The sequence below is a fragment of the Meles meles genome, chromosome 2, assembly GCF_922984935.1.
Source record: "Meles meles chromosome 2, mMelMel3.1 paternal haplotype, whole genome shotgun sequence".
Taxonomy (NCBI): domain Eukaryota; kingdom Metazoa; phylum Chordata; class Mammalia; order Carnivora; family Mustelidae; genus Meles; species Meles meles.
Window position 1 is genome coordinate 177,682,701 of NC_060067.1, and position 21,607 is coordinate 177,704,307.

The 21,607-nt window shown below is 41.2% G+C and overlaps 1 protein-coding gene across 11 annotated transcripts in view; it reads right to left on the minus strand.

Moving 5' to 3' along the window:
• The window catches only part of UNC5D (unc-5 netrin receptor D), a 533,873-nt gene that overhangs the window by 90,881 nt on the left and 421,385 nt on the right, over positions 1-21,607 (minus strand). For 7 of the 11 annotated variants that reach the window (XM_045985555.1, XM_045985591.1, XM_045985573.1 and 4 more), the window contains exons 5-7: positions 15,291-15,471; positions 14,284-14,451; positions 12,366-12,530 (exon numbers count right to left, since the gene is read on the minus strand). In XM_045985555.1, coding sequence (XP_045841511.1) covers positions 12,366-12,530; positions 14,284-14,451; positions 15,291-15,471 — 514 coding nt within the window. The remainder of the gene's footprint in view (positions 1-12,365; positions 12,531-14,283; positions 14,452-15,290; positions 15,472-21,607) is intronic. The other 4 variants (XM_045985620.1, XM_045985626.1, XM_045985611.1 and 1 more) reach the window with 1 other exon arrangement.

The window sequence follows — 21,607 nt, forward strand, 5'->3', positions numbered from 1 at the left end:
TTTACTGATTGGTTGAAAAGAAGTGGATGTTATTGATTACCAATGTGTTTAATTTGTTCATGCTTTCGCTCCCTCCCATAACTAGAAATAATGAAGGACGAGTGTTATGCTCTCTTCACGAATGCTAGCCAAGGCTGCAGGAAATCCCAGGGTCTGCCCGATCTGCCTTATATTAGCTGTGGCACATAATTAGATAAACACAAAGCCGGCTTTGTGTTGGCGACACCACTGCGATTGAATATGTCAGGCAGACCCCGAAGATGACAAGAGGGGGTTCTATTCTGTTCTCCTCTCAAAGCTGAAAGTTCCTGTAGGCAGTGGAACACAGAGACACCACCACCAGCCCTTTGTTCTTCCAACTCTTCCAAAGATCAAAACCACAGAAAAACCAAAAGATCATTAAACAGAGCCCATCTCTGGTTTCCACTCGTTTGAGTTTTTAATTTCCGCGCTGTATTTTGGTTTTGGTTCATTTCAAAGATCCTGCTCAGAACTTACACTTTAGAGACCAGACTGTGGACACACGTTACTGGCTTTGTTCAATTCTTGCTTCTTCACCCACCCCCCATAACCCTCCCCCTACCCAGCCTGTACAGACTATTCCAACATCTACTGCTCCTTTGAAAATGCACTCTGAGCACATCCGTAGAGGACAAAAGCTGAAAACAGGAGGTTTTTAGAGATTTCTCCCAGCGTTTCCCTGCTGGCCAGAAGTATCTGGGTATTAGTGACATTCTGGGACTGAACAGCAAAAACACCACCTGAATAAAAACTCAGAAGGCCCGAGATACATTATTAGTAAATAAAAACAGCTCTAGGGACATCTTCTACCTACCAATTGTTCCAGATCCCATCATGTTAATTAGGGGAGGTCAGACAGGCACACAACAGAGAGCTTATGGGTGTCATTCCTCTTGACAGTGACCTTCCAGAGTTGGCTCTCAGTCAAAGCTCATGATTAGTGTGCAATTAGGAGAGACGTCTTCCCCCCACCTTTCAAATCTGAGGTCTCTTTATAGAAATGCCCTTTGCATTTTCTAAACTCAGACAAGTCAGTGTCCATAATGACCATGTTCACAAGGAGCATCTGCATATTTCAATTTTGAGGGAAATCATTTGAATTTCTAGAATCCATATCATCTTAGTTATGAAATTCTATCCATTCCCACTGGTTCTCTGTGTTAGCTTTTTTGTGATAAACAGAGTAAAATATGCTCTTGAGTCACTGCAAACACTTCTAAGCCCGGGTCCACAAAGACTTTATCAGAAATTGGCCTCAAAGTAAAAAATTCAATGTTTCTATCTCGGCTCCAAGGGAAGATGTCTATTAAAATCCTTTTTCTACCCAATAAATTAATTTGCTTTGATCCCCTCCCTTCCAACAACAATAGGAATACACACACATTCGAAACCAAACACTGTTCAGATAATATAAATTTAAGGAATTAACTTATTGGTTAAGGTCCTGATGATTACTTTCTTTACCTTAAGGCAGGAGTGATACCTAAATTCTTTAAAAATCTAAAAACACCCTCAAGACATTAAAAATAGAGCTACCCTATGACCCAGCAATTGGACTACTGGGTACTTACCCTAATGACACAGATGTAGTGAAAAGAAGGGGCAGAGGCACCCCAATGTTCGTAGCAGCCATGTCTACAATAGCCAAACTGTGGAAAGAGCCAAGATGCCCTTCAGCAGATGAATGGATGAAGATGTGGCCCATATATACAGTGGAATATTACTCAGCCATCAGGATGAATACCCACCGTTTGCATCGACATGGCTGGAGGGGATTATGCTGAGTGAAATAAGTCCAGCAGAGAGAGACAATTATCATATTGTTTCACTCATACGTGGAACATAAGGAATAGCTCGGAGGACCACAGGGGAAGGGAGGGAAAGCTGAACAGGAAAAAATCAGAAAGGGAGATGAACCATGAGAGACTCTGGAGTCCAGGAAACAAACTGAAGGTTCCAGAATGAAGGGGGCATGCTCTGGTTTCTCTTTAGATCGTATAAATCTTTTGCCTTTTATAGAGTGGAGGGGGGTGGGGGGATGGCGTAACCGGGTGATTGGTATTAAGGAGGGCACATGTTGTGATGAGCGCTGGGTGTTATATGCAACTAATGAATTGTTGAACATCACATCAACAACTAAAGATGTACATACCCTGGCTAACTGAACATAATAAAAAGAAAATTAAAAACCTTCTACAATTAAGTGCTGGCCTTGACATAGGGTCGTGTGGCTTCCTGCTGTGTCCAGAGTTGTCCCTTTTGCTGTTGGATCATAGGGAAGTGTGGGTAGGGAATGGACGGGGATATGATTCAGGAGGGTGGTTGTTTAATGACTATTTACCAGTTGCGAAGAAAATACTTAGCAATTGATAGACATCAGATATTAGTCCCGCCTTAAAAAAAAATTTGCTCAAAGAGAAATTGTGAGGAACCCTTGACTTGTACATTTTTTAAAAAAGATTTTATTTATTTTGACAGAGAGAGAGAGAGAGAAAGAGAGAGAGAGCGAGCAAGCACCAGCAGGGGGAGCCAGAGAAGCAGACTCCCTGCTGAGTAGGGAGCCTGATATAGGGCTCCATCCCAGGGCCCTGGGATCATGAGCTGAGCCCAAGGCCGACACTTAACCAACTGAACCACCGAGGCCTCCCAACTTGTACATTTTTTTAAGCTTCATCAGTGCCTATGCTAGCCATACGTGTTCCTACCTTTATAGACTGAATGAAGTCACTCAGTCACATAGAGTCTATCTCTGTGTTTTCCACCTATTCCCAGTACCTAGAACAGTAAATGGAATATAGTAGGCACTTGATAAGTATTTGTTGAATACTTCAACAAGTTTTTGTGGAATACAAAATCAGGGTCCATAAATTCCCTATGGTCTGTACGAACTCCTAGGATATTGTAGTCTTTCAGTGAAGGAATTGAAATGGAATGCTAGAGGCTTGATTTGCTGGTTCATTTCCCAGGCGAGGCTGACATGGTTTTGCCTTTGTTTCATATGTAGAAGTTGTCCCCCCTCATGCTACTGGATAGTCATCCAAATGGCTAATTTTACATACAAACAAATTAAAATTTCTCCTCAAAACTGGCTAAAAAACAAGTATCTGAAAGCGCTGACATGCCCATGGTATTATTTTCATATTTTATATGCACACATGTATTAACCATAAGCTATTGAAAATTATCTATGAAATATACATGCACACATACATATATGTATATGCAAGCTACATTTAAGATACAAAATTATAATAATTTCATGTTTTTATCATGGGATGAAACCTAGAAATCATCTTGCCCAACCTGCTCTTTTTATTTATTTTTTTAAAAGATTTTATTTATTTATTTCACAGAGAGATATCACAAGTAGGGAGAGAGGCAGGCAGAGAGAGAGAGAGAGGGGGAGGGAGGAAGCAGGCTCCCTGCCGAGCAGAGAGCCCGATGTGGGACTCAATCCCAGGACCCTGAGATCATGACCTGAGCCGAAGGCAGAGGCTCAACCCACTGAGCCACCCAGGTGCCCCCAACCTGTTCTTTTTAATAGATATAGATGCAAGGCACAGAATCCGGAGAGATTTGTTCAAGGTCACATGTTAGTTAACAAAACAACTGAACAAAGACCCAGAACTCCAGATTCCTGATTCTGAGCCCTTTTTACTACCCCATGATCTCTTTCTCAGTGATGTTGGCAATTTTCCACTCCACTGAACACTCACACTGTCCTCTAGCAAACACATGTACGCAAAGCCAGGTCTTTTCTTATTGTAATACCGACACTTCTCTGTAGAAGGGGGAAGGCCAGGGTGATGAGGATGTCTGCTGATGATGTTAACATCTTCATTTTAGGATTACCTTTCTCCATGACCTTGAAGAGACGCATACATGGGTAATTTAAGGAGAAAAGGTAGAGTCAACACAAAGAAGTTTCCTCTCTATTAATTCACATTGGTAGTACACCCCAGAGGCCACTGAATTCTCTCCTCTGTTTTAAATCACTTCCTTGATTGGGTTCTTGCCATTTCTTTTATAGCTGGACCACTCCATGATCTCAGGCATTAAATCTTCCTCTAGTCTAGACTAATATTTCTTACCCAGAGTTGTGTACTGTTGAATCCTGATTAGATATACTGCAGAGGTAGAATCTGGATTCACACCACTAATGAAATGGAAAAAGTTTATTTTACATGCCAGAAAGCCTAATTTTTGGAAACTTCCAAAAAAGGACCTTGGACATCCATAGTTACTGATAAATTAAACCTAGTAAGTACTTTTTAAAAAATATGGGAAAATATGGCAAAATTGCTAATTTTCAGATGTGGGAATGAAGAATATGGAGTACCAGACGTGTAACAAATATTAATCCAGAATGGTTGGCAACAGTTCGGTAATTCTGGAATCTGTATATACAGTCTCATAGTGTGTATGCTGGAATTCTTTTCCAGAGAAAAAGAATTTTTGAATTTGTGTTGGAAAAATTAGGACTCACTTTATAAAAATTGATTTTCTGAGGAGGTGGTCAGAACAGGTGTGTTTTATAATGTGAAGGAAACCTATCTAATTTCCCAGTCGATATTGTGAGGACAGATTCTCTCATGTGGGATCATCCAGGTCCCTCTCTGTGGTCTTCCCCTTACATGATTTTGAATTACTGGTGAGAATCATAGAATTTTAGAACTGGTTGGGACCTCAAAAATCACCTGTCTCCTCCTCAGGACCAAGTTCCACCTGCACAGGGAGACTGGAAGATGAAGAGCCCTCTGTTCAGCTGTTCAGAAAGTTCTGAGAAAGGACACTCAATCTCTGGTTTGACACAGAGTTTAAGAATCATCATGATTCCCAGGCCCCTGGGTGGGTTGAGAGTCCGCCTCTTGATTTTGGCTCAGGTCATCATCTCAGGGTCCTGGGATGGAGCCCTGGGACCAGCTCCATGCTCAGTGTGTGTCTGCTTGAGACTTTTTCTCCCTCTCCTTCTCCCTCTGCCTCTCCCCCGCTCACAAGCTCTGTGTCTCTCACTCTCAAATAAATAAGTCTTAAAAAAAAAAAAAAAAGAAAAGAAACATCATGATTCCTAAACTCTATTTTCCCACAACTGTCAATCAGAACCGGATGGTATAAAGAACACAATTTGTATTTCATAGATTTTAATGACAAATACATTTTATTTCATTAGATATACTATATTCATCAGATATATTAGGAAATGTTTTAAGAAAATACCTGAAGTGTCATAGTGTCAATATTTAGCAGAATAAGGAAAACATAGTTTTTCTGCCACAGGAATTCCTTCACTAGAAGACACACACATGATAATTAATTTCACAAATGGAGTGCTTTCTTTGGATGCCTTACATGGATTAACTCATCTCCTCCTCAAAAAGAACCCTTTCAACAGGCACTATTAAAAAATATATATATATATATGTATTTTAAAGATTTTATTTGAGAGTGAGCGAATGAGCAGGGAGGGAGGGGCAAGCACTCTCCTCGCTTAGCGTGGAGCCCAATGTGAGGCTCAATCTCCCAACCCCAAGAGCATGACCTGGGCTGAAATTGGACACATAACGACGGAGCCACCCTTGTGCCCTGATACTATTCAAGCTTTTGTTTTACAGAGGAGTAAATTTAGGCTTGGAGAAATTAAACTTGCTCATAGGACTGTAACGAGAGCTCAAACGCAAGCAGTCTGACCGCAGAGCCCTGACCCTTCAACCTATTCTTCACCTACGGGATAAATGTCCAGATCTACTAGGCTTGGCTCATTCATTTCTTTCAATCCAAGCTTCAGGTCCATTTCTAAATCTTTGAAAAGGAGAATAACCAGTTTCAACTCAGAATCACAGAGAACCTTTGAAGGCTATTCAGCCTCTGCCCTGAATGCCAGATTCACCCTCCTGGGTTGGCCTCCATGAGCTCAACTTCTGTACCTTCCGACAATCAGTCCCAGGTCAGTGCTGATGACTTCCCTATGCTTCTTGGGTATGGCTTCTACAAACATTTCTATTTACTTTGTTATGGATGTGCATTCCCACCAACTCTCTGGTTCTGTGGCTGAAATTTCACTTCCTTAAGAAACGTTTGTAAGTTTTCTAATGGGATGTCTCGAGTTCACGCTGCCATGGGGATCTGTTCTTATCTGTTTACTTTTCTTGGGTTTTTGTTTTTTCCAATCTAAGTAATATGATCTGGAGGTAATGTATCCTGCTCTCCAGCTGCCCAAATTTAATTTTAGAGTCCTTCCTATTTACAGTGGAGGTGTTTTATTTCAATTGTGCTCATAAAATGAACCAAGTTAACAAGATGTGCCTGAGATAAACAATATTCCAGAGATGTTTCTGAAGCATGTGTAGCACTTTCTGTCCAATTCCACCAAAACAGTGTAAGCATAGTATAAAAGTACACCTTGAAATATGTGGGTGGGGCATGGGACAGGAAAAGGTGGATGGAAGAGACAGGTACAATAGTTGCCTTGATTTCAATTAGTTGAGAGAGAAATTCTTCCCTAGGTTTCTCTTGAGATGACTATGCACGTGTAGCATGCAGCTCTATAAGGAAGTAGAGAGACGGTGATGACAGAAGAAAACTGTTCTAGATGGAAAAAGGCACGTTAAGTGTTTTAGAACCAGTTAATAAGAAGGGTCATAGATTTTTAACGACTTACAAAATACACATCCATCACAGATGAATGGATGAAAGCCAAACCTTACTTGGAAGGAGGATTATGCTAGAAAAATGATCAGATGTCTTTATCTTTTTATTAACAAGGCTAAAAGTAGAGAAGCCTATAATGGATGGATAACAAAGGGGAGAGATTTTATGGTAATTTGTTGGATATGGTTTATTCTTTATCTTCTTTATGTTCCATTCCACTCAGGACATGACACAAAAATGACAGTTTTAGCCTTGTAGAATTAAAAAACTGCTTTCACTAAAACACATGAGTATTGAGATATCTCTGCTTTATTTTCTTTTTTAATTAAGCACACTGGAAACTTTAGTCATGAGGCACTCCACTCTGTCTCATTAAAGCTTGTTACTCACAGGCTTTCTTATTGGGTCCCATAATGGGAAAGTGTTTACTGGGGCATGGGGGAGAGATTGTTGCTAAGCTGCTAATGATACCATATGTGTCCAAATCTACATTCCTATTACTCCTGTGGGTCTGCAATATTATATCCACTTCTGCTATGCAATATACATGAAGGCAACTCTGAATTAATCACTTGTTACACAGAAAGGCAGCTGTTGGGTATTTCAAGGAAAAACCTTTGTGTAAGAAGGAAAACCTACTATGTACTATAAATGGGATGGAAATGGGTTTTCAATATTAAAACTACTTGGGACAATTAGCAGGCAGTACTTAACTTCTTGACAACTTAAGAATGCACTGTGCTAGCATGTTATCCTACTGGCGCCGTTTTCCTTTTGCTGTGTAAAGTTTATGCTGTAATTAAGCAATTGTGCAGTGCAGCTGGCTCTCAAATACGAACTTATCCAACACAAAGTTTAAGAATGAGTCAAGTAGGTATTCTGGACTCTTCTGCCTGAAGGAAAGGAAAGGATGGGTTTTGTTTTGGTAAAGGGAAACCCACCCTTTATATACAAAAAGTAGGCATTCTGTAAACCACTAGCAAAAAAAGTTGTTTTGGATGCACTGAGCTAACCCAGAATGAAAATTCTCCTCTTCTGCGCCCTAGGAAAGACCGGGAAGGGACCCAGGTAATTACTGTAATGGATAACAATAAAGCTCAGAATGGTCCAAGAGAAAATGCTTACCAGCTCAGCCTTTCCTTTGATGTGATTACAGGCTCACCTTTTCAGGAGCTTCCTTTAGGTCATTTTAGCGGATCATTCAATAGACAATGCGCTTAGATTATTAGAGGTAGCTTGGGGATATTTACTTGAACCTGCTGCTGTACAGATGTCTTTACCCTTGATTTTGTTTCCAAACTGCCTATTCAAACTTTTCTTATCAATATACCCATCAGAAATGAAACCAAACCATCATTCAACTGATACTTTGGTTTTTCTGAGCTGTCGATGTTGAACTGACCTATCTCACATCTTTGACAAGGACGGATTAGCTCCCAGGTAGCTCAGCCTTAAAGATTTCCTCTCTTTCAGACCCCCGTGGCATTCCTCTGGCTTCAGTCTCATGACACATCTAGGCACTAATCTCCTCTGAAGCAGACTGATTTAATCTTCTCAAGCCACAGCCCTACGTTTTCTATCTGCTAGAAGAGAGGGAGAGGGATCAGGCTTCTCTTATTCCTCAGGTTCAAGCTTAACACCCCACCAATTTCACCCTCTGTTCCCGTCAATGAGGCATGCACCTGTTATTGACTTCTGGCTGCAATCCTCCCAGCACAGAAGCCACTAGGTTCACCAAGTAGGAAGAGCCTTGGTCAGAAAACTACCCGAGGCTGGTGGTTAAGCTTAGAAAAGTTTCTTGATAATCATACCACAAAATTATCTTTCCGGAAGAGAAATGCACTAGCATAAAAGCAGTGGATATATAGTTTAGCTTGTAATTTGGATCCTCGGACTGTTATTGGCAAAGATTGCCTGATCTTACTCTCACCAGTCTTGGGCATTTATTTTCTTGTGGAGAGCATTTAGGTGTGGCCGTCTGTGATAGCATAACACTAAGGTTCTGTGCACCAGTCACAACTGACCAAGCAACAATCACACCCAAATATTAAAGCGATCATTCAGAGCTGGCAGCTCCATCTCTAGGAGAAATGCAGCCTTCAGGGACAACCGAGCAAGTCCAGATACTCTGTTGAAAGCTAAATAAAATCTAAGAATTGTAGGTCATCCAAGAGTCAGCAGTGCTGTTGTTAAACCTCCAAGAGAAGCTGGGAACTGAGGAATTGCTTTAGGGTCATGTTTGGCATGAAAGGAAAAAAAAAATCAGAATGAAGGAGATTCCCCAACTGTAACATGACCAAGATCCTTCGCAAAGCTCCTGCTCCATAAAGCTGTTCCCGATGCTATTTTAATCAAATCCGGCCCTCATCGCTGAAACAGCTAGTTTTACCAAGAGCACTCTGGCAGACTACCTGTGACACGTGCGGTGATGTTGGCATCATTTAACTAGACTGCTGTTCATTGCTTCCTGTAGAGATGGTAAAATGGAATCCATTTTTGTTGACACTGGTAGCCACTCTCTATGTTCTGGTGTTTTTCCACTGATATAAAAATAGATCTTATTCACCTCTACGATTTCAGAGGCTTTCTTCTTTTTCCCTCAAAATGCTTAGTCATTGTAGCCATCAAGAGTCTCTGATCGGGGGCACCTGGGGGGCTCAGTGGGTTAAAGCCTCTGCCCTTGGCTCAGGTCATGATCTCAGGGTCCTGGGATCGAGCCCCGAATCAGGCTCTCTGGTCAGCAGCGGGCCTGCTTCCCCCTCTCTCTCTGCCTGCTTGTGATCTCTCTCTCTGTCAAATAAATAAATAAAATATTTTTTTTAAAAAAAGAGTCTCTGATCATCTGACTGACATCTCAATAAGCATAAGATGGAGGCTAAGGACGCTAGAAAACCATGCTTCGGTAGACAACGGAGGAATGTACAGAGGGGGAAAGGCTCACAGCATTTTAAACTCATGGCGGGACTTCACAGTGATCTTAGTTCCAATGCCGGACATGTTCCAAGGTTCCTCGTCTCCCTAGTGATTTTATTTCCACTATAGGAAAACAGAAACCAAAAACGCACTAAATTACACATGTGTGACTAAAACCATACATGGCCAATGTCTACAGAGAGGTTCATTCCATAAAGGAACGGACTGCTTCAAGCGACCGCCTCAACTATGGCCGTGACCCACTCTAGCGACAGAACGAAGCTCTGGAACTTCACAAGTACATACGCATCCGTGGTGATTAATTTTATGGGTCAACTTGACTAGGCCATCAGCTGCCCAAGTATTTAGTTGAAAATCATGCTGTGTGAGTGTTTTGGGATGAGGTCAACATTTAAATTGGCAGACTGAGAAAAGCAGACTGCCCTCCGTGCTGTGGGTGAGCCACAGCCAAGCTCAGTTTAAGGCATAACCATCCCCTGAGTAAGAGAATTCTCCAGCCTCACTGTCTTTGAACTGAGACATTTGCCTCTAAAGATTTTGGACTTGCTGGCTTTCATAATCAAATGAGCCGTTTCCATATACATATATGGAAATGACTCATTTATATATAATTTATTTTTCTATTTTTACATATATATGGAAATGGCTCATTTATAGTTTATTATATATAATATATACAAATATATGTTATATATGAATATAAACAAATATATATAAATACATATAATATATATTTATAATTTATATAATTTATAATTTAATAAGGTATATATGTATTAAGGCTGTGTGTGTGTGTGTGTTTATACAGCTTTCAGATTTGAGACTTGAGGTCTAGGCTGACCAGGACACTTTAAGGACTGGTAATTCCTTTCAGCTCTAAAGAGAACTCTTACTCAAATGACAAATGCCTGTGTACCACAGTGCAAGCGTGAATAGATAATATTCACATATCTGACAATTCTTTCTTCCCTTAAGGGCTAACGATTGTCTGCTTCCAGCAGTACCTCGAAGACCAAGTTTTAGCCACAGATTTCCCCCAGGTGCACGTCTCATTGATGGTTGATAGAGAGGGTTATTACTATGATCATCTAAAATTCAGCCAGTAGCCAAAGAGTTAGACTGTCAGCGGTTCTTTAGAAGACAGCCGAGATTCACAGTCCTAACTGTATCAAAATATATGGCTCTGTGTTAAAAATAGACCTCAAAGGTCTATTTCAGAAAATCTGGTGGTAGTCAGGGGTGGTCAAAAACACATTTCCTTAAACTTCTTGCTACCGAGTTTGTGTTAAATTTCCTTACATTTTAGAAGAGAGAAGGCGTTCAGAAAAAGGCCAGTGGTTGGAAAACTAGAGAGCAAGGCTCTGCCCTCACAGACAGCTTCTGATACAGTTCCTGGCACTGAATCGTGTGGGGCCTTTAGTACTTGGAGTTGAGAAAATAAAGGCACTATGGGCATCAATAAGTGGTCATTTCAAAGTAGTAATCATTTTCGCTAATGTTTTAAGCACCTAGATTTATTGTGAGAATACAACAGCATGTTTGAATATCCTTGCTCAGAAGGCTACTCAGTCATACCGATGCAGAAAGTAAATCCAACTCAGACATTTCCTTCATACTGTCATTTTCCTAAATAGCAACACATATTCCTGAAAAGGTGACAAACTACTGAGCTATATTATTTTTTGCTGGCTATCTTCCAGGAAGGCTACTTAGTTCTAGAGAATGAATGTGTCCCGAATCTCCTGTTTCTTAAGGACCTAAAAGCAAAGTCAACACGCCTTTGCTCATCTGAGTCGGCAAGTGAAGAAGGGATTCGTATTTACTGAGCACCTACTCTGTGCCATAAAATACTCACATATATTCTTTTATCATATAGTCTTGCCAATAACCGAGTTTTTGATACTTACACAATCAGAGGAATTAAGCGGTTGGGTGACATGACCAGGTCACAAAGCTCATAGGGGACAGCACCAAATTAAAACCTGTCTATGTGATGCTTTGATCCTCCCATACTTTCTTACCCAGTCAGACTGTCACCTGGAGATGGTGGTATTATAACCTTAGGAATAGAGCAGAGGCTTGGGAGTTTTGAACTGGACATTGTATTTTGGTAAAAAACCACCCATCTCCTCAAGGGTCATTTTCCCCCCCTATTTGTAAGGTAACAGTCACAAAACATGTCCCTTGCCATAGATCCATGGTCTCTGGAGATTATTAAAATGTAAATATAGTATATATATATATATATATATATATATATATATATATATACACACACACACACATATATATAAACAGTAAAAATATATAGTAAATATATATAATACAAAATTTATAAAATACAAAATATATTATATAAAATATAAATGCTTTACATTGCTGCGAAATTCTTGGCCTCAATAAAAGCATATGGCAATCAGTAACAGAATGTCACCAAACTTGAAAATGGTGGCTAGTGAAAGAAAAGAACTGCTGAGGTAAAACGCAACGTTAACCACCTTCTAAAATCAGCTCTCTTAAAACGTTATTGGTTAGATTAGTAAGTATGCACCTTTATGGAAGTTAGAGTGAGACAATATTTAAAATGGCCCCGTCACTACTAAAAATGTATTGGACCACTTTTTCTACTCTTCTCACTCGTTTTCTTTTTGCTCTCGGAGAACGATTTCACGTTCTGCTCATGTGTTCGAGCAAATGAATGGTCACGACATTTCTTTCCATGTTGTGGACAAACACTGAAAATGTGAAACAGAAGGTGTTACCTAGAATGCAGAGACCATCTGTACAGTTTTCAGATTCCTGGCTTAGCCCTTCACAGAACTTGCCCCCGTTCCTTGGTGGGGGGGCTGTGCACTCCCGAATCCGCAAATGCTCGCACTCCGGGCTGCAGACCGACCATTCGCTCCACACTTCCCAGCTCCCATCCACTTCAAGGGAAACAAAAGGAACCACCATTAGAATGACGCGGGCAGCTCTCAGGAGACTCACCCCGGGACGGCTGTTGTTCTTACAGCTGGATTTTAAAGAAATCATCACTACCACCAAAAAAAATAAAATAAAATAAAAAAATAAAAATTTGTTTATCTTCTCTCTATAGTTTCTTTCCTAAAGACAGAGACTAACAAAAGCGGTGGTGTAATTTTCTGGCTATTTCAGGAGGAGACTAGTTACTGAATTTAAGCAAGCATTCGTATGATCAGTGCCCCTGGGGTGGCTAATAATGTCATTACCCATTCTTTCCCAGTCTTGCATGCCCAAGTGCATCTTAGATGGACACATAAAGTATATGGGGGTGATCACCAGTTCCTTGTGGGTTGACAGTTCAGAACAGAGAGTAGAACGAACTATCTTTAAGCCCTAAAAGCCCTAAACAATAAGAAGTTAAACCTATATATATTGATAGTATTAAAGTAAAGCAGGTCAGTCAAACCCCAAGGTACCAGGACTTACATAAATAGAATTTCGTGGGTCCCAGATTGCTGCTCTATGTAGAAATGAACAAACTGATTTTAATTCCACTAAAAATTGACCCTAGAGATTATGGCAGCTGTTGGAGGCAACTGTCCCATTACCTCCTAGGAATAGTCCAACCACGCGTATGTGGGTTAGGATAGATGATGCAATTTTTAATCTAGAGCAATGAGTCAAGAAGAGGGCGACATAAAAAATACTGAACTTGAAGCAAAATGTCCGACTACTTGTCTCGGTTCTGTTCACATATTGGCTCCTGGGCAATCCCTTAGCCTTACTTTACTGTTTCTGTCGAGTGGGGGCTAATAAAACTCACAACACAGAATTAAATGACATTACATGTATAAAAGTATCTTGCACGGTACCTGGCACATAGTAAGCACTCAATAAATGTTTACGGATACGAGTTTAAAATGAAGCTCCAAGAATCAGCTGCTGGCAAGAGCCTCAGCTTAGTTCTGAGTGAAACTAGATCTGAAATTTTAAAGACCGGGGGCTCAAGTCCAGTGTCCTTGGAGGTAATGTTTTATAATGCATGTGAGACCCAGGATCAATTTATTTCTCAGTGGGAGGATATGCTTTCCAGAAAGAAAGTCATCTTCCATCTCATCTATTCCTCATTGTAGAAATTGGGTTAGAGCCAGTAAGAGATGAACAAAAGAGCTTATAAGAGCCATATTTGGTCAATGAAGCTTCTACAGAAAGGAAGGCAAACACAGACCACATGTAAAATAGAAACTGCTGTGATATTGTATGATCTCCGCCAACTGCACTGGAAATAAATACAATGCCGAGTAGGTTAGTTGATCAGTAAGTGATGAAGAAGGGGCAAATTTCTGCTGCCTGCTTTGTGCTCATGGACAACGCCATCTCTGCTATCATATAAGTAAGTGCCACCCGATGGGAGAACCCAAGGAGAGAAGGGAGGGCTTAGCCTGACTAGACACGGGTGATATGGAAGTACTTCAAAGACTTCGGCTTGTTGATGGTGAGTGTCCAGGATCACGTGAATGAATATTAAACATATGTACGCCCCCAAATGGAGGCATCTCACCCAGGCGCTTGCTATCCCAGCATTTTTGACAAAGGCTGCATTGTGAGATGGAAGGAGAGGATAACTTTGGGAAGGAAGCTTCTACTCAGTGCTTCCCACCAGCTTGCTAGTGTTGGTGGGTCAGAAGGGAAAAAGGGAATCTCCACATATCTCACCAGGACAAAGAGAAGTGCAGGTTATTTTCTGCACTGACATTCCCTCACAAAAGGCCCCACCATTGAGAGGAGCTGGGTTGGTGCAGGTCCGGGAACGTTTCTGCCATCCTCTACCACAGCGAACATTGCAGGCTGACCACTCTGTCCAGGAAGACCAGCCTCCATTCACTGAGAGAGAAAAGTGGGGAGGGGAGAAAGAAAGGAGAGAGGTTTTTACTGATTGCCTACTATGTGCAAGCCACTGCGCCGGGTGTTGTGAGTTCGGCATTCAGGGACTAAGAGACCCTGCGGACCCGACTGGCTGCTCCATCATGAGGCAACAGTGGGGCTCAGCTCGTCTCCGTCCCTCTGTCTACTCATCTGATAGGAGAGGGACCCAGAGAATTCCCTCTGTGGGAAATTATGAAAAACAGGAAGAAGTCTTCAGCATTATCTCCAAAGCACTTGAAAATCCAGAGTACAGGAGGAAAATATCAGCATTTGAATTTCTATTACTTTAAGTGCTTCAGAAATAAATCCCAGGGCTCTTCTGTGGTGAAAGGGAATACCTTTACTTAAGTAGCTGGGAAGATCTTCTATCGGATACCTGAGATATTCAGCAAATGGTAATGTTTGTTTCTGCTGGATTTCCTATGCCAGTAGAGGAAGCACCCACAGCAGGTCTGGGGAGGATAGGGGTGGATGCCAGATTTGGGAAGGGTGGGAGGCAGAAGCTGCCCACTTTGCTTCTTTTCAAATATAAACACAACGGGAGAAAATGAACGACTTTTAAAATAATTTTTTAAAAGAGGGATCGGAAACGTCACTCTCTCACAGAAGTCCAGTACTGGAGGGAAGAGCAAACACATCTCCCCCACCAAGTGGGAGAAGCAGGAGAGAGCACAGTAGTGGATAGCCCCTAAAGTCCTTTCGGCTCTAAATGATGGAAGTTGTGATGAAGTACACATCCCCCTCCTTCTCTGCTTTCTGTCCTCCCTATCCATTCCTGGCCTTTGGGCTGGTCTTACCATAAACCACCACTGTGGCTGATAGGCTCCTCCTCTTGGCCACGATGTTGGCTGCCATGCAGGTGTAATTGCCTGAGTCCGAGAGCCGCGCCTGCCGGATGATGAGGTTGTGGTCAGCCCTGGTGTCAATGTTCTCGTCTTGCTCCGAGTCGATGGGCTCCTCATTTTTCAGCCACTCCACCTGTATGAAGAAAAGAACGTTTCCTGGTCATTAAAAAGAAAAAGAACTCTTTTCTGGAATGGCTAGGTGAGCAGTTCTGGTGTGGGGGAGACACACATTCCTAACACATAGAGCAACGGCAATGATTTTTTTCCGTATCTCATCCCTTTTATTTAGGCAATCTGGCATATTCAGGAAATGAATACTTGATTCAGTACATGATATGTACTGACTTTAACCCCATTTTTTAAAAAGGCAGTGAAAGAGGGAAAAGAGGAGACTACAATTAGGTCATTTCATTATATTTCATTTCCATGACAAGTCCAATACGGAGCTCGGAAAATCAACACGTATTGCAGAACTTTGTGCTCAGAGGATATTTATGTTGTCAGACAAGGTTTCAGGTCAATGTCTGCCTTTAAACACACTTTAAGGAAGGTGGAATGGGACACCTGGGTGGCTGAGTTGGTTAAGCATCTTGGTCTGGTCTCAGCTCAGGGGATCTCAGGGTGCTGGAATTCTGCTTCAGGCTCTGTGCTCAGAGGGGTAGTCTGCTCTCCCTTCCTACCCCTACCACCTCTCCCCCTGCTTGTGCTCTCTCTGTCCCTCTCTCTTCCTAAAATGAGCATTAAAAAAAATTTTTTTTTAAAAAAGGTTGATAATGTATAAAGGCCAATATAATACAGATTTGGGCAATCATAGGGAGCAAAATCCAAATCTCAGTGTTCTCTAGTCTTGGAGATACATTTCTCTAGTGATCCGTTATGTAAAAACTCCTTCAATTATCCAACAGACATTTCGGCTGGGTTAGATGCCCAGCACACTTAAGGCCCAGCTTCTCCTCTGGAAGAGAGGACTTCTCTGAGCACAGACTAGTCCCATCTCTGATATACTTTCTCTAGTTTGCTCCTGGAGAACGTATTTCCCTCTTTCCAGTTCTGCTCTAATCCTACTGTTGACCCAAACGTCACTTTCCTTGGATATCTGGAGAAGACAGAGGTGGAACCTTCTGCTCCCTGGATCCTCACCCTCCCCCAAGACGGAATTCACCACCCTTAGTGCCCCTGTTTTATCAAAAGGGCCAACTTCACCCCTGAACGAACTGCCTACCTTCTCACTGTGTCCTGCTTCCACATCTAAACATCTCCACTCTCCAATGCCATCTTGGTAGCATTAGATGAATCTCATTTGACAACAACCGTTTAGCTCTAGGTATCAGCGTATAATATACACAGAAATTTAACAGACACATCAAAACCATAATTTAACACAGAAACGCTACAGCAGTGGCTACCCCAAAGAGACACCACACAGTAGCAAACGCGTCGGGGGACTTTCCCTCACACCCTACCCACCATCAGCACAGGTGATTCAAAGTTGGTTTTGGAATAAGATACCTCATTCCTGTTTAAATCCAAGGAATTCTAATTTCCAAGAAGCAAGTGGCATCTGCTGTACAACAGTTTGGTTTTGTAAGGATTTGTTGGTCTCTGTGATGAAATTTACCCCAGGTACTCCCCGGTTAACAAGAGTTCAGAGAACCAAAACATCACCATCCAAAACTACCCTCCAAGAGGGCAATTTTGGAAAATAAAGTGAGACGAAATAGCTAAAAGAAGCCATCTGAGAACTGCTTTTACATATCAGGAAGAGGAGAAAAAGGAATGTGGTTCAGGGCCACCAAGTAAAGAGGAAAGGGTGACTACCAGCCTGAGCTCCTGAAGGGGTCACCGCGTCCCAGCCTGGAGGAGGCATAGGCACTAATGAGGACCACCCTCCCCTCAGCCAGGTAATCCGGGCTCCCTCTGCTCCAGCCCTCCCAGACTCCTTCCAGTCCTAGAAAGTTCAAAGCAAGTTCCCACTTCAGGGCCTTAACACTTGCTGATTCCTTTGCCTGGAAGGCCTTTCCCATAAGCACCCTCATGGCTCAGTCTCACTTTTCATTCAAATCTCTGACAACTGTTACCTCCTTAGAGAGGTCTTGCCTAATGGACCTTTTTTCCTAAGCAGCCTCCATTCCTGCTCCACTACTCTGTCCTATCTGCTTTAATCTTCTAATATTTATCTCCACCTGATAGTCTTAAAGATAGTAATGTCTTTTGCTCTTATAATGGTGATCCTAGGAATTTACTAAGGGGAAGTATTAGGGATACAACAAAGATCTAAACACAGTAAATTATTTTTGGTAGAGAAAGGGAGGCAGAGAGAAAGAAAACATATGCCAAAGCCACATGCCAAACAGAGCTTTGTTTAAATAAATCATGACGCAACAATATGATTTAATGTTATATAGACATGAAAAGTCATGATTTCAACTAGTGAAAACATAGAAAACGGTCCTAATACATGAAAGAGTCAAAATGCAAAATTATATGTTTAGTGCTATCATAAATTCATAAAACAAAAAAAATCACGAACATATATATATATACTTAAAAAATGGAAGAAAAATGCAATATGTTCAGAGAGGTTTTAAGAGAAACCTTTTCTTCCTGGTGGTTAATTGTGGCACATTCAACGGAAAGCTATTTAGTAATCTGACAAAATCACTTTAGCTTAAAAAATCTCTCTTAATTACCATGTGGCGCAGTGGTTTTCAAATTTATATTTAACCATAGAATGTTTCCCTCAGTCTAATGCTTATCTGAAAGCCCAAGATGAAAAAAGAGATTAGGAAATTTCTTGTAACTGCTGAAGAAGTGAGGGTATGGGAGCCACAGATGTGAGGGACTCTACGCTGCATTAACATAGCCATTCCCAGAGCCACTGCTGGCAGAACTCTAGGAGAGATCATTCTATCCTTCCCTATGTCAATCATGCCCTCCAGAGATGTTCAGTACACAACCTGTATCACCATACAAGTTGCCCCCACCATGCTATCTACCCCCTACCCACCCATACCGACCATGGACACATGCAGTGGTCTGCTGCTCGGTCTCCCCAGCTCATAGTCTGAAAAACACTGTTATAGGATGAATTTGATATCACAGTTATATACACGTTGTGGTACACTCAAGTGTTTACGGTGTCCTGACTGAGGTCCCTCAATCCAATTATGTCTATAAACAAGCAGTGCATTAGGACACTCCTGACTGTGGGACTGTTTTTTATCTGTAAACTAATAGTTTATCCATTAAACTGATGGCAGGATCTTTATGAGGAAATCAGTTTGGTATTTTCTGGGCTTATAAAAATGACAAATTGCTTTTGGATTTATGCTTTTGTCACTTAGAGAAATTTTAAAACATTTTTGATGAGCTAAGTGCTCTTAATGTTGAGTAGTTTAATAAATAAGACTAAAAAAAGCATGCCCTAAACCAGCAGTTGCAAATTCAAATGTTTCTGGGGGCCAGGAAGGGATCATAAATTTACAGAAGTGGCCCTGGGTGCAAGACATCCATGAACATCGCTTGCATATTAAAGACAAGGGTCTGCTCATTTCCCCAAAGGAATGAGCTCACTCTCATTTGTCTTAAAAAATGTTTTCACTTTCTGTCTCTTATTTTTCCCACTTGAGGTAGAAACATGACTATTAAAAAAAAAAAAAGGATAAAAAAGAGAAAAACCCACAAGTATAATGAAAGTGATAACGAGCTCATTTTGCTTAAAAATCTCTTGCTTTTAAAGTATCATGGCAGTCTTTCAATTTCTGGAGTATGGAGCCTCCATGTCAGGGTGTATGGAACGTGGCCGCCATTTATGACAAAATGTAGATGACATGACTTGTGCAGCCACCCGTCAGGTTCAGACCGTGGCTACCAGTGTAACCAGAGCTTCCAGCTCTCATGAGAAAACCAGGGATGCCTAGTCTCACATAATATTTCTTGATTCTACCACGATGGCTCAAAAATCTATTGCAAGGGCCAAAGAAAATACATCCAGGAACTAGACCCACTCCCTCTTCTCCAAGGATACAACCCATCAGTGTCCTGGCCACTCGTGAATGTTCCCACATTAGAGGGGTTTGGCGTCCTTCACTGAAGTTAATTCCTTTCCATTAGTTCTGCCTCTCCATCATCCGAAAATGGTATGGTTCATATGTATCATATGCCACTCTCCAGGCTTTCTCCTGGAAATGTCTGACGAGTATCATAAGGGCATGAATATTGAGTTGGAAAATTATTTTACAAGAGGTTGCCAACACCGAGAATGCCTTCGTTAAGCCCTTAACAGAAGCAACACAAATTTTCCAAATTAGCATTATGGGATCAATACATTGACTGTCTTGAGGCTAACGGACATTTGTATCACTAAAGCCAAATGACCTCGTGCTCATAGGTCATCTCTTTGACAGAGAGGCTTACCGGTCCAGAAGGTTGTTAGAGGCATTCACTCCTCTGAGAAACAATGCTTCATATGTTTCTCCTTATGTGGTTTAGATGGATAATCCCAGTTAGGGGTGTGTGTAAAGAAACTAGTTACTTAGAGGTAATGAGCTTACGGATTTGCAGGATGCCCTCATCTATTAGCATAGTGTTATGTACAGATGGTCTGCAATTTGTAGATTTTTCCAGTTGATAAACAAATCTGGAAAAGCAGACCATCAAAGACAATTAGATTTCGTGCCAGACAGCAGGTTCCTGATCCGTCATTCTGGTTAGCTGAGGACCGAATATAAGTAATTGATGAGCCTATAGGTTTTCTCAACAACAGGCGGCAAGGTGCAATTGGATGGGGAGGGAACCTCCTTTGGAAGAGTAATGGACTGATGCTTTGTGGGGGCTTACGTTATCTGAGACCTGGGTTATAGGTGAAAATGTTCACGCGAGACCTAACATTTCACCTCTACGGACCTTTTGTCCGAGACATCTATGAATGTACACACATATACCTTATATTTAAATGTTTATTTCCATCAAACATTATGTTAGAATTCTAACGTCCCTGTTCTTGTTCTTAATATTTCATAAAAGAATGAGAAGGCAATGTTACTAAACTTTCAGAAATGTAAAAAAACAAAACAAAACAAAACAAAAACAAGACTAGAAAGAAAAAGCGATTTTCATAGGCCAGCTCTCTTCCTATGCAGGATCCCAAACCACTTCTCCTTTGAATTCTAGATAGCATCACCCTGAAATTTTTCCTTAATATCCCAGAGAAAATGCCAGTGAGGACCATTGGTTGATATCATGTACCTCTCTGCCAATTCCAATCTTCTGTCAGGATTTGCTAGACTGGTTACGAAACTGAGTTGTTCGTATGTATTCAGGTGTAAACTCAGATTTATGACTTATGAAGGTTCTCCATTTACTCATTGCCTGTGATCATCTTCTTTCTGAAAATGACTCAGTGGCATGTTCCTTAAGAACATGAACAATGTTTTAAATATTCTTATCTCTTTCACAGAACCTACTTCCAAGGATGTTCAATGGCATCTCTTGAATACATTTTCTTCTTTTTTTTTTTAAGATTTAAATATTTATTTATTTATTTTTAAAGTACATTTTCTAGCTCAAATTGATGGGCTTGCAAATTTAGAGACTGGTGTGCTATACATATAGAAATACAATAAAACTTCAAGCTGAGCTGTGAGGGTCAAAGGAGAAGGATATCCTTGCTTTAGATCCCGGAGTTGAGTGCAGATATAATACAGAAGACAGACATTGTTAGTGAAGTTGTTGTTGTTGTTGTTGTTTTAAAGATTTTGTTTATTTATTTGACAGAGAGAGATCACAAGTAGGCAGAGAGGCAGGCAGAGAGAGAGAGAGGAGGAAGCAGGCTCCCTGAGGAGCAGAGAGCTCGATGCGGGGCTCGATCCCAGAACCCTGGGATCACGACCTGAGCTAAAGGCAGAGGCTTTCAGCCACTGAACCACCCAGGAGCCCTAGCGAAGTTGTCCTTAAATATATTCTGGGAGCCACTTCATAATGGTCTTACATTGAATTTTATGTATTTGCTCCAAGTATGAATTATATAAGAGTAATCATTTTTTTTTTCTTCCTACTACAACTAGGGATGCCTTGGGAAGGCCAGCCCATAGGACACAGTGGAGAGAAAGCCTACATTAGGGAGTAAGAGAGGAAGAGCCAGGCAAATATTGGAAGGGCATAGCAGTTCCCAATGTGGTCATTCCCTATGGAACATCTTGAACTTTCTGTGAAGTGCCCATCACAACAAATGTGATGACTTCCGTGAGAAAACAGAAAGCAGAGGAATT